General features: G+C 41.2%; 1 protein-coding gene across 1 annotated transcript; it reads left to right on the top strand.

The window, feature by feature from the left end:
• Nucleotides 1-7,891: 7,891 nt before the first annotated feature.
• On the top strand, nt 7,892-9,025 carry LOC114416321. The gene is made up of 2 exons (XM_028381190.1): nt 7,892-8,404; nt 8,588-9,025. The coding sequence occupies exons 1-2, from the start codon at nt 7,892-7,894 to the stop codon at nt 9,023-9,025; spliced, it is 951 nt and encodes a 316-aa protein (XP_028236991.1).
• The last annotated feature ends 4,717 nt before the right edge of the window (nt 9,026-13,742 follow it).

The raw sequence follows: 13,742 nt of genomic DNA, 5'->3' as shown, positions 1-13,742 counted from the left end.
AGGTGAAGTCGTTATTAAACAGCCCAAACACGGTAGCATCCCATATAACCTACAACGGCTTTAGAAAAAGTTGTGGGATGGTCAATGTTATTAGATATAGGGGATCATTGACATCATACAAATTTGTCCGGTCCCATAGCTCCCTATTTATCCAACACAGTTAATTAAGATAATTTAATAACAGTGAACACTTTAATTGAAGTAAAAACATTTGATCACAATGAAATACATGTTCGGATAAACGTTTCACAAGATGTGTCAACCAAGCAATGAAGGTGTTAAGTGTCTATTCCACTAACTGAACTTCTTGAGTGGGTACAGGAATGAGAGCATCTGCATCTCTAACTTCCTCAACACCAACCTTAACTTGATCATGGTGCAAAGGGATGTTGTGAACGGTTGTGGACCCCTTATAAAGTCTTCCTAGGGAAACCAGGCGGGGAGGATTTTCTTTGACGTACAACCCGCATTTCTCTGAGTCACCCGTGTCTAGGTCATTCCCTGAGGGATCAACACAACACTCTTTTCTGCTGACACGAGCAGCTGAAAGACCAACCTCTTGCTCAGAAGGTAATGCGAGTCCCTGTGATTGCATCTGCGATTGAAACTAGGATTGCATCTGGCTAAAGGACAACATTAGTTGCTAGTCACTTTTCTATGATCGACTCCTCCAACTGGTCCCTAATCTTTTGCGTCAGTTGCTCCAGTTCTTCGGGAGCCATGGACAAAGAAGTGATGGAGGTCCTTGGAGCCGGTCCAAAATATTGTTTGATCATAACACCGGCTGCAGTCATTACATCCTAACTTCTATGGGCGACAAAGGAACCCAGTGAGGCCTGCTCCTCCAACGAATCTTGTAACAAACACATTTATTGGTTTACTCAATCATACAATAAACATAAATAATTACAATTAACAATTGAAAGTGATTCAATCTTGTTAGTAATTTCATTTGCTTCCTTAAACCTCATTTGACCAATTTTCTCGATACAAGTCATCTTCCACTTCACGTGTCGTCTAATAGGAGATGGAGGATCAATCACGGTGTTAGCGCTTCCAGATTGAGCAGCTTCCTCTAGTTGTTTCTTTTTCTTCTCATTCATCAACTTCTTTTCAAGAAACTCATAACCCTCACGAGACAACACGTGAGGGGCAGTGTTTTGTCTCTAAATGGCATGTGCCTTTTTTCGCACATCCTTTAAAAATTAAACATTATCCAAAGTTATTATTACTGAAAATAATAAGTAAATTTAATGTTTAAAACAATGAAAATGACAAAGTTACCTCACACAAAGGGTCTCTACGACTCTGACAAAATTGGGTCCACTTTTCCTTGCTAATGTTGTACTTTTCACAAGCAGTGTCATCAACATTGTTCTTGTCGGCTGCAAGTGCTCATTTCAAAGTCAAATCTGAATTAAATTGTCTCCACCGCTCCCCTACAGTCTGAAGTATTTTCTTTTTGGTCCTCAGATCAGATGCTTCAGGGGTATCAAATTCAACCTGACAAACGAAAATTACATTTTATTATAAACTAAAATACAATTTTATTGTTAATCAACAACATCCAACATTTAAGTTAAATACCTGAATATCCTCCCATATCAAATCCTTCTGCGCAGTAGGGACTTGTTTACAATTATCGTATGTCACATCTACCTTATCTTGAGTGACAATCCCCAAATATGTTCTTAATTTCTTTTTGTGGGGATCGTAAGCTTTTCCTGTTGTAAGATCCACATGGACCAGGGGTTTCTCTACCCCAACTGGTCTAGTCGCCAATGATCTTAGGCATGTGGCTTTTCTTATCTGCTTCATGGTAGAAGGGGAATGTCATGCTGCATCAGGAGGAGGAGAGCTAGGTGGTGTAGTCATTTGCTTGTAAAGAAAAAAAACATTAATTTTCAAGATAATCACAAAACTCCATAACTTATGTAATTGAATGGACTAAAATGAAGTACATAATAAAAAAAATTACATTAGACAATGTTAACTAATTCTCCTTTATCATGATCATTACGATTAGCATGAGCGTCGTTAGCTTCTTCTTCTCTGGCGACGTTAGGAGACATTTGTGTGGACAAAGGACTAACATAAGTATCAATGTATGAATCATCATCTTCAACATTAACACCAATTGTTTTCCCATGTAGAACCATTGACCACCTTTCATCACAAGGGTCTTGAACATAAAATACCTGTTTAGCTTGTTCTGTCATGATGAATGGGTCATTCTGGTAAGCAAGTTTCTTAAGATCTACCAATGTAAATCCCACATCATCAGTCTGCACACCGATATTGCTATCAACCCACTTACATTTGAAAATGCAGACGATAAATTTCACATAGTGAAGCTCCCAGATTTCTTCAACGAAACCAAAGTAAGGGATGGAAGCTACACAGGGATTGCCATTATGTACACTAGCAAAGTGTTGAGATTCATCCCTTAAGGTAACCCCACTATTTTGCATTGTATTTTTCTCGTCTTGTGCTTTTGTATAAAAGGAATACTTGTTTATATCGTATCCTTGCCAAGTTATAACATTTATTTTAGGCCCATCTGCTAGCTTTCTTAATGATTCAAAAGCATTGTCATCAATAAAGATTATATCTTTAAGCCAATCTAGGTAAGTCTTGTTATGCTCTTTCAAGACCTTTTTTTTAGACATTTTTAGATTACTTTCCTTCACTAAACCTTTATGGCAAAGTATATATGGCAAAACTTCATTACTATTATTCAATACATACAAATGAGCTTATTGCAACTCTTCTACACTTGGAGTGATAACATGCAGTCCTCTTGAACCCTTACCTCCCAATCTTTCAATGGCTTGTTGCAACTCTTCTACAAATGAGTTTGTTGCAACTCTTCTACCCATACCTCCCACTCAGGAAGCCCAACAGGTTTTGCTTTTTCAATGTACTCTAAACAAAATTCAATGGCTTCTTCTGCAATGTACCTTTCCACAATTAATATATCATTCCACCCATATCTGGTCTTCACATTAACTAGACTTAACACTACTGACAGCAATGTCAAGGAATTCTTGCACCTCGGATACAAAGGCTTCTTTGAATTAGTTTGCAATGTATCATACATAGGGGCATGTGCTTGTTGAAAAGACTCTTGTTCAAGATCATGAATCATATCCTCTAAGCAATATTCCATTTCTACATCAAACGGTTCAAATTGGGACCCACTATGCATGTCAGTCAATTCACCATGTCATATCCACGTTGTATTATTTTTCTTAATCTCATCACACAACAGATGCTCATGTATGGTGTTGAGTATTTGTTGTCTCCTGTTCAAACAATTTATGCATGGACAAAAAACTTTCTCGTTCTCATCCGATCAACTTCTTTCCAAAGAAAATTGCAAGAGTTGTTCCACGCCTTCCTCATACACAGGGCTCATGCGACTTTCATTCATCCAACTTTGATCCATCTAAATAATAATTCTTTGATACTCACAAAGTTATTCGATGCATGAAAATGTCACTTTTTCATTTAAGGTGTGGTCCTATTGAGGAAGACAATTTTGTTATGGTAGATTCATACATCAAGGTTAAGATTATTTTGTTAAATTTAACGAAATTTTGGCAGCATTTCACATTGATCTCTAAGTACACGACATGAAAGTGGTAAAATTAATTCCCCGACAATTAAGTATGCATTCAGAGAACAACTAGAAATGCATTGTTCCAAAATTTCATCAAATTCAAAAAAAAATAATCTTAACCTTAACGCATGAATCTACCATAAAAATATGACTCTTCCCAAACTTTCCAAATGGACAATTCAAGATTCAATACAACGATTAATACAAATTTTCTACAATAATCATTGTATTAAATCTCAAACGGGAATCTAAGGTTCACCCATGATGAACAAAAGTTGTATATAAAGCAAAGTACATAATGACAGACAACAACGTACAAAAGCATTGGTAACAAAAATAAGCATAAAAAGTTTATGAAAAACTTTTGTACCTATGATGATGATCAGTATAGTGTCCAACAACGAATGTCGTGATCATGATGCAAACAAGAAGACAAATAGTGCCTACAAATTAAATATTTCAATGCTAAGTGAGATATAAGACAAACTTGGATATATCAAGTAAAATTTGATCATATATATAAATTGAGATTCAAAAAATCTCATGATCTTTGTTAGTCTTTTTTTCAAGATTGATTAATGAGTTTTAACATATCTCCATTAGTGAAAATTCCCTCAAACATCATTGTGCCTTTTTGTTCATATGAAAGAATGTGATCATTTCTTCCATTGGCAACCAGACACACGCTCACTCTCATCTGTATTTAGAATTCAAAAGCATTTTTTGTCCAATGATACTTGAACTACATTATTCTAACAACAACAACTGAAACATACATCTTACTATTCAAAATCCAAGAACATACATGTAGTACAAAATGCATAATTAGTTGTGCTAGTTTTGAAACTGTGTAAGAGATTCATTTCTCTCTATCCTCTCTCTTGTGTCACTCTCCTTTAAAAAATGCAGCTACACTGGACCCCACCAAAACACTCATTCTCACAACTTTCACCTCAAAATAGTTTGAATCAATTGCACTCAACATTCACCCCCTTAAATCAAAAGGGAAAAAAACTTTTAGCCATATCTATTGGATGAAGTATAAGGAAAGGAAAATAATAATTTTACATCCTTGATACATATGCGTATAAACTGTACCATTAAAAAATAATATAGAAAATAAAGTATTATCAATATATACAGGGTGACCAATTTTATATCCTCAACTTCGTGCTCATATTAATAACTGTACATGAAAGAAACAAAGATCAAACTCAGAATCACTTAGTCATCAAGTTATCAATCAAATTATGATACAAATTTTATACCCTGAACTAACCTCATGTTGATATTAATAATTACAAATGGAAGAAACAAATATTAGACTTGCAATCACCTAGTCATTCAAGGTATCAATCAAACTATTATACATTGACATGAACCAACTTTTTTAGTGACATAAACTCTATGTCTATGGTAGGAAGCCAAAAACAGTTGGGAGTGGAGTTCACATGCAGTTCCTGGCAGCAGGCACAAATTAGCAAGCATTTATCAGGTAACTGGATTGTATTCATAGAGGAAAATAGCTAGTTTATCCCTTAATCCATTTATGCCAAAAACTTTCATTCAACGTGATGCACTCAGCTCTAAGTAAAACTATTTACAATTATCGTCCACATTGTTGAGTTATTGAAACCTCAGCTTCCTAAAAATACAGGATGTATTATATTCCTGCTAGGAGAACTTAGCCCCAGCCATAGGCCAAAAAAATATAAATTGTCAACAATTTATCTTAAATGCAGAAATCATTGAGATCTAATACCTTCAAATTAATTATTGCAAGGTGTCATACCCTAATTTCATCTGAGGACCATTGTTTGTTGGCATGCGACCTCCGTTTGACCACTTCAAAGCATTTAATACCCATTGCCATGGAATTCGTAAAGTTCCAAGACATTTCAGAAAGAAAGAAAATAGCCAAAAATGCAAAAGTGGGGGGTGAACTTATCAAATACGGGGTGCATTCAGAAATCTTCCTCAAGAAGCCTCTGGGCGGCAACCACCTCCATTTTGTTAAAAAATGGCATTCGGGGCATCCGGAGCTTCCGTAATGCTTCCTTAAAATTTCTGAAAAACCTTGGGTTAGCATATTTCACTTAATATTGGTGAAAGGGAAGAGAAAAAAAGAGGAAAATTAAGTCTTAAACACTTCCGTAAGGCTTTCGTAACTTTTCCGTAAAGTACGAAAAGTGGGGGTAAACTTAGTAATTGGGGTGCACTCAGAAATCGTCCTCAAGAAGCCTTTGGGCGGCAAGCACATCCTTTTTTCCCTATAAATAGGGGAGGGGGCTGTTTCAAAAGGGTTCATGACCCCTAGGCTATGCATTTGGGCTATTTTGGGTGAAAAAACACGTTTTCGTGAAGAAAAATCGAGTCGAAGTATTTCCGTAACGCTTCCGTAACATTTCCGTGGGTGATTTTGTGAAGATTTTTCGATGTCTCCTCCTTTCTTCGTCCGTTCTTCGTGCCTTCTTCGTTCTTCAACCGGTAAATTTTTCAAATCCGAGACTTTCTATTCATTTCTTGTTATGTCGGCTTTCATTTTCATTTCGTTCACTTTCGGTTTTCTTTTCTTCCATTTTTAACATTCTTTAACCATTTTTTTAAGTTTTTATCTCGCCAAATAATTGATAAAATGAATTTCAACTGATCATTTGTGTTGTCTCATCGATTGTTCGCGTTGTAACCTCGGTTAAATAAAAAAAGACAAATAATAATAAAATAATCAAAATATCTTTGAATAAAATAATCAAAATATCTTTGAATAAAATAATTAAAATATTTTTGAATAAAATAATCAAAAAAATCAATCGGACCTTTTTCTTTGAAAGTTTCCTTGAATTAATTGACTAATAACCAAAGTGAAACTAAGGCTAAAATCAACTCACAAATCAAGTTTTGTCCGCAAAAGTCACTTGAAATTGTTTTAAGGTCCAACGCCTTAAACAATTCTCTTTGCTTTTATTGTTTAAAATTGACCATTCAAAGCATAAAACTAACACTTAACTTTACAGCTTTTGCAAGAACTACGTAGGTTTGATTTCTTCATCGCAATTGAGGATACGTAGGAGCAAAAACCCCCCTTTTGTCGATCCCAAAAAAGATAAAACATAAAAAAGGGAAAATAAAAACAAATTGAAGTAATGACATTGCACATTTAATTGAAGGTTCCGTCCCTAGTGGCAGGCGTGTGGGGTGCTAATACCTTCTCCTTGCTTAAATACAACTCCCGAACCTTCTACACTTGAGGTTCGTAGACCGCACTTTGGTTTTTTCTAATGTTTTCTGCAAATAAATGTTGGTGGCGACTCCGCATGCCTTCCTCCCTTGGAAGACGGACCCGTAAGCCTTCGTGTTGCCCTCCCGCCGAAGGGTAGGTTGCAACAATAGGCGACTCCACTGGGAACTTTTTTGAGAGTTAGGCCTATTTATTTATGTGCAAAATGTTGTAATTTTCCTTCCATCGGTCTTATTTCCGTTATGTTCTCATGTAACTCTATAAATGCTTTAAGCGTGTTGTAATATATGCATTGTTCATTTGATGCACACAAACACTAACACCTTTTGGCACACGGTGAGTTGAAAAAGGGCCCTATACCCGGGTCCATGAGAACTTAGGAAGTGAAGGTGAATCTGTGGTCATGCTGAGTCTCCGACTTGCTTGATGACAGTGAAACCTCATCTAGAGTTTTTTTCTTTAATAATGTATTATCGCTGGTAGTTCCTACCACCACAATATTTTTATTAAAGGGAATGATATCTCTAGAAGCCATCAAGAGAGATATGACTACCTCGAGAATTGTTACTAAAAACCTCTAGTTCCTCCTATTTAGGTACCCAAAATAGGGGCACGAAGCAAACACACTGTATGTTGTTATTTTCTTTAGAACATTATCATGCATAAAACTGTCATGTGCGTATCTGCTGCATGTTTTAACTGAGAATGTTACCTTGTTTTTTTCGTCTCGACCGCGATGCAAACCCTAGCGCTTTTTGCTGCGTCGCGTCATTATGCTTGCATTGTATGTTTAGTTTCATCATTTTTTCACGGGAAACCAGAAGGTCTGTATCACCTTTTTAAGTACCTAAATGGGGCACTATGCTGCCCAAATGTTGTGGTTAAAAAGGGACAATCTTTCAGCCTCCCGTGTCCGTAATATGCATTGGTGTCATGCATCACATAAACATTTCTTCATGCATTCATCCATTTTCTCCCATGGCATATGTCAGAGTGTTGATTTACACAAGACCTTTCCATTCTAGCAAAGCATGGGATCAAGTCAAACGCCTCCGCTCAAGAAAAGGTTCTACCAAGTCAAGATCAAGAGCCTAGAGGTCACCAGTTTACAAGAATTAAGGGGATTGATAGGGCAGCTCCAGCAGCAAGCCTTCCACAAAACTTACGGTAAGATCTGGGACTTGGCTACAATAGAAGTCTCTGCAAAGGCAATCACTTCCCTCACCCAGTATTATGACCAATCCTTGAGATGTTTCACCTTTGAAGATTTCCAGCTAGTGCCGACTGTAGAAGAGTTCGAAGAAATTCTTGGATGCCCTCTAGAAGGGAGGAAGCCTTATCTCTTATCTGGGTTCTACCCCTCCATGCCTAGAATTGCCAAAATAGTCAGGATTTCGGCACAGGAATTAGATCGGGTGAAGCAAAATAGAAATGGAGTGATCGGTATACCAAGAAAGTATCTAGAAGAAAGAGCAAGGGCCTTGGCAGGTCAAAACGAGTGGCTTCTCTTCATTGATGTCCTGGCGCTGTTAATCTTCAGAGTGGTCCTCTTTCCAAACATGGATGGTTTGGTGGACCTAGCAGCAATCGACGCTTTCCTCGCCTTCCACCACAGCAAGGAAAGCCCGGTCGTCACCATTTTGGCTGACATATATGACACATTCGACCGGAGGTGTGAAAGGAGTAACACAAGAATTGTCTACTGCACAACGGCCCTCTATGTATAGTTGGTTTCTAACCTTTTCCGCCAAGATGTGAGACACACCTGTCCACTACAAAGTCACCGTTCGTGCACCGAAAATAGGGAAGCAAATTGGGACCAGCTCTTGGCAAACATAGAAAGGGTGTCGATCAACTGGTTCCCTCGCTGGAAGGAAAGAAGATCGAGAATCCTAGTTTCATGCGGAGAATTTCCAAATGTTCCCTTGATGGGAACAAGGGGTTGTATCAACTATAATCACGTCCTTGCGATAAGACAGCTTGGCTACCCCATGAGGGGGGCGCCATCAGTGGAGAGCCTCACACCTTTCATCACACGGGGTTTCAGTGACCCCAATGCAAGAGTGCTTCAAGGAGTCCGCAAGGCGTGGGAAGTGGTGCAGAGAAAAGACAAAGAACTTAGGGGAAGTAACAACGGGAACGTCAGGGCTATCATAGGTGGTTGAGAGCCTACACACAAGGTCTGGATTGGCTCCCGAAGCTAAGAGCTGCTAAAGAAGAGGAGGCTGAAGCCTCGGAAGAAAGCGAGGGGGTGCAAGCCCTCAAAGCGGAGCTCGAGAAAGCCCAAGTGGTCAAGGAAAAATTCAAGACAACAACCGTCAGAATCTGAAGGGAGAATGACAAACTTAGGGACATCAACACGGCCACTACGAAAGCCTTGGAGCAAGAAACCAAGAGGGCCCAGAAGGAAGAACACGGCCGAAATAAGTTCTAAGGAGCTTTGTGGGGCAGCAACAGTGAGCTTAATCTCTAGAGAGAAGAAAGAGACCAGTCACGAGTGGAAGGCATGATTCTGAAAGACGAATTGAAGACTTGTCGGAGGTCCAAGAGGAGTTTGTCTCAGCAACTGAGCGAGACCGAGGCAAACATGCTAGCCATCATCGGCAAGTACAAAGAGGAATTGGAGTTGGCAACGGCCCACGAGCATAAGGTGGCAGATGAGTACGCCCAACTGTACGCAAAAAAGGAGGCAAAGGGAATGGTGATCGACTCATTACACCAAGAAGCGACTATGTGGATGGATCGATTCGCCCTTACTTTGAACAGGAGTCAAAACCTTCCCCGATTATTAGCAAAGGCCAAGGCGATGGCGGACGTGCACTCAGCCCCCAAGGAAATCCATGGCTCCTTAGCTATTGTCAGCATATGATAGACTTGATGACTCATATAATTAGGAACTGTTAGTGCGGTTTGTAATGTCACCTGGGTCTTGACTAGTTGAAACTTTTTCTTCTCTTCAAATAAAATGAGGTTGAACCCATGAGTTTTGCTCAAAGGACTTGTGTGAATCCAATGCCCCAAAAATTTACTTCTAGCATTCATTCTTACTTAAACTGCCTTGTTGCATACTCACCGCATTTTTCCCCTCTAGGTGGAAAAATCATAACTAAACGCACTCCAAAGCACCCCTATCATACTCGCTCCAAGTCTAGACCAATGGCTGACTTGGAAGAGGTCCAAGAACAAATGTAGGTCGACATGTCGGCCTTAAAAGATCATATGGATTTCATGATGGAAGCCATGTTAGGAATGAAGAGGTTGATGGAAAGCAATGCTGCCACAGCCGCCACTATAAGTATCGCCGCTGAAGTGGACCCGATCCTTCAGCCAGCCACAAGCCCAACACACCATCCCGTCCCAAATATGAGGGGACAAGGAAGAGACATTATGGGACGTGCCTATAGCCCGTATTCGGGATACAACTGGGACGCCTTCCCCTATGGCTTGCCTCCCAACTTCATGCCACCAACCTTGCATGATAACTTAGATTATGCCTCTCCTACTGCTTTTGAAGGGCAGCCTCCACAACCTATTGGGGTTACCTACAAAGGTTCGCGGGAGCACCTTCGCGTTGAGGATAACTCTTACCCCCCGTTCATTGTCGAAGGACCGGCGCCGGACATGCTACCTCAACCCAACATAGCGGGAGTCTCTCAAACTCGCCCAGTACAACCCATACTTCTGTCTGTAGAAAGGCCGCCTCCAGCAGCAGCAAGAAGAGAAAAGCTCGACCTCTTCAAGGAGAGATTAAGGGCCACTGAGGGATTTGGCCACACCAAGAGGAAACGGAGGTCATGGATCTTGGCGCTAGCGGTGAAAGGAAAGAGGTAAAAATAGGCACAGGCATGACTGCCTCTATCCGTCACCAGCTGGTGACTTTACTGCAAGACTACCAAGACATTTTCGCTTGGTCATATCGAGATATGTCTGGCCTAGACTTTGACATTGTACAACATAGGCTCCCCTTAAACCCCAGATGTTCCCTGGTGAAGCAAAAACTGAGGAGAATGAAGCCCAAAATGTCCTTAAAAATTAAAGAGGAAGTGAAGAAGCAATTTGATGCAGGCTTCTTAGCCGTAGCTCGATACCCTGAGTGGGTGGCCAATATAGTCCTTGTCCCAAAGAAAGACGGGAAGGTGCGAATGTGTGTGGACTATCGGGACCTAAACCGAGCTAGTCCCAAGGATAACTTTCCTTTACCACACATTGATGTCCTTATGGACAACACCGCCAGTTTCATTCTATTTTCCTTTATGGATGGCTTCTCGGACTACAACCAGATAAAGATGTCACCAGAGGACATGGAAAAAATGACGTTCATCACCCTGTGGGGAACATTCTGTTACAAGGTGATGTCCTTCGGGCTCTAGAACATCGGGGCAACCTATCAACGAGCGATGAGGGCTTTGTTCCACGATATAATGCATCAAGAAATCGAGGTGTACGTGGACGATATGATTGCCAAATCCAAAACCGAAGAAGAACATCTTGTCAATTTACGATAGCTGTTTGAGAGGTTGCAAAAGTACCAGCTAAAGTTGAACCCAGCCAAGTGCACTTTCGAGGTCAAATCCGGAAAATTGTTGGGTTTCATTGTAAGCCAAAAGGGGATAGAGGTTAACCCCGAAAAAGTTAAAGCCATCCTTGAGATGTTGGAACCATGCACCAAAAAAAAAGTCTAAGGTTTCTTGGGGCGCTTGAACTACATCGCTAGGTTCATATCACAGCTCACGACCACCTGCGAGCCGTTATTCAAGCTTTTGCGCAAGGATCAAGTCGTTCGCTAGAATGACGATTGTCAAGAGGCGTTTGGAAAGATCAAGCAATGCCTCATGAACTCCCCGGTACTGATGCCACCGGTGACTGGGAGGCCTCTCTTCCTCTATATGATGGTGTTGGATGAGTCGATGGGGTGCATGTTGGGGCAAAGGGAACGGGCCATCTATTACTTACGTAAGAAGTTCACAACCTGTGAGATGAATTACACCCTATTGGAAAGAACATGTTGCGCCCTAGTATGGGCATCCCATCATCTAAGACAGTACATGCTGAGCCATACCACCTGGTTGGTATCCAAGATGGACCCAGTTAAGTACATTTTCAAAAAGCCGGCCTTCACAGGATGAATCGCGCGGTGGCAGGTGTTGCTATTCGAGTTCAACATAGTCTATGTCACCCAAAAGGCGATAAAAGGAAGCGCCTTGGCAGACTATTTGGCTCAGCAACCCTTCAATGATTACTAGCCCATGCATCCTGAGTTCCGAGATGAGGACATCATGGCCTTATTCAAAGACAAGCTGGAAGAGGAGGATGAGGACAAGTGGTCTGTATTCTTCGATGGAGCATCGAATGCCTTAGGCCACTGGGTCGAAGCGGCCTTGGTCTCTCCCGACGATCAATGTGTACCCTTCACGGCTAGACTGGGTTTCGACTGCAGCAACAACATGGCCGAGTATGAGGCATGCACCCTTGGAATCGAAGCGGCCATTGACTTCGGCATCAAGCTGCTCAAGGTCTACGGGGACTCAACTCTGGTAATTCACCAACTGAGAGGGGAGTGGGAGACTAGGGATCATAAGTTGATACCCTACCAAGCTTAAATCAAGAAATTGGCTTAATTCTTCGATGATGTCTCCTTTCACCACATTCCCCAAGAGGAAAACCAAATGGCCGATGCACTTGCCACTTTGGCATCCATGTTCCTGTTGACTCCGCACGGAGACTTGCCATACATTGAGTTCTAGTGTCGCGGCAAGCCCGCACATTGTTGTCTAATAGAAGAGGAGCAAGATGGTAAACCATGCTATTTCGACATCAAGCGATATGTCGAGAACAAGGAGTACCCGCCCGAGGCCTCCGATAATGTCAAGAGAACATTAAGGAGGTTGGCGGTTGGTTTATTTTTTAGCGGGAACGTGTTGTACAAGAGGAACCATGATATGGTGTTACTCTGATGCATATATACTAAGGAGGTTTAGTGGATGATAATGGAAGTACACGAGGACTCTTTCGGAATGCACACCAATGGGCACGCCATGGCTAGAAAGATCCTGAGGGCGGGGTACTATTGGCTCACCATGGAGAACAACTTTTGCCTCCACTTGAGAAAGTGCCATAAGTGCCAGGCGTTCGCAGACAACGTCAACGCTCCACCGATACCCCTAAATGTCATGGTTACCCTATGACCCTTTTCCATGTGGGGAATAGATGTCATAGGGGCCATCGAGCCCAAAGCCTCAAACGGGCATCGTTTTATCTTGGTAGCAATCGATTACTTCACCAAATGGGTTAAAGCCGCCTCATACGCCAGTGTCACGAGGAAGGTGGTTGTCAGGTTTATTAAAAAGGAGATAATCTGCCGGTACGGGTTGCCGAGAAAGATTATCACGGACAACGCCACCAATCTGAACAATAAGATGATGAGGGAAATATGTGAAGGCTTTAAAATCCAACACCACAACTCCATGCCCTACAGGCCTAAGATGAACAAGACAGTGGAGGCGGCAAACAAGAACATCAACAAAATTATCCAGAAGATGATTGTGTCCTATAAGGATTGGCACGAGATGCTCCCCTTCGTGTTACATGGCTACCGGACTTTGGTACGCACTTCGACTGTGGCAACGCCGTTTTCGTTGGTGTACGGAATGGAAGTCGTACTACCATTCGAGGTAGAGGTTCCATCCTTGAGAATCTTGGCAGAATCCAGGTTAGAAGAATCAGAGTGGGCCCAAACACGCTTCAACCAACTCAACCTTATAGAGGGCTAACGACTGGCAGTTGTGAGCCATGGGCCTATGTACCAAAGGCGGGTAAAGAATGCTTTCGACAAGAAGGTACGCCCACGCAAGTTTAACGAGGGAGACCTGGTGCTGAAGAAGG

This window comes from Glycine soja, chromosome 6 (assembly GCF_004193775.1).
Source record: "Glycine soja cultivar W05 chromosome 6, ASM419377v2, whole genome shotgun sequence".
NCBI classification, from domain to species: Eukaryota; Viridiplantae; Streptophyta; class Magnoliopsida; order Fabales; family Fabaceae; genus Glycine; species Glycine soja.
This window is presented reverse-complemented; position numbering and strand designations above follow the sequence as displayed.

What these genes read in the sequence shown, in the direction of transcription:
- LOC114416321 (XM_028381190.1), top strand. Translation starts at nt 7,892, where the DNA reads ATGGGATCAAGTCAAACGCCTCCGCTCAAGAAAAGGTTCTACCAAGTC. An exon ending in CGCTGTTAATCTTCAGAGTG is followed by an intron (nt 8,405 to 8,587) that starts GTCCTCTTTCCA and finishes CTCTATGTATAG; the next exon opens with TTGGTTTCTAACCTTTTCCG.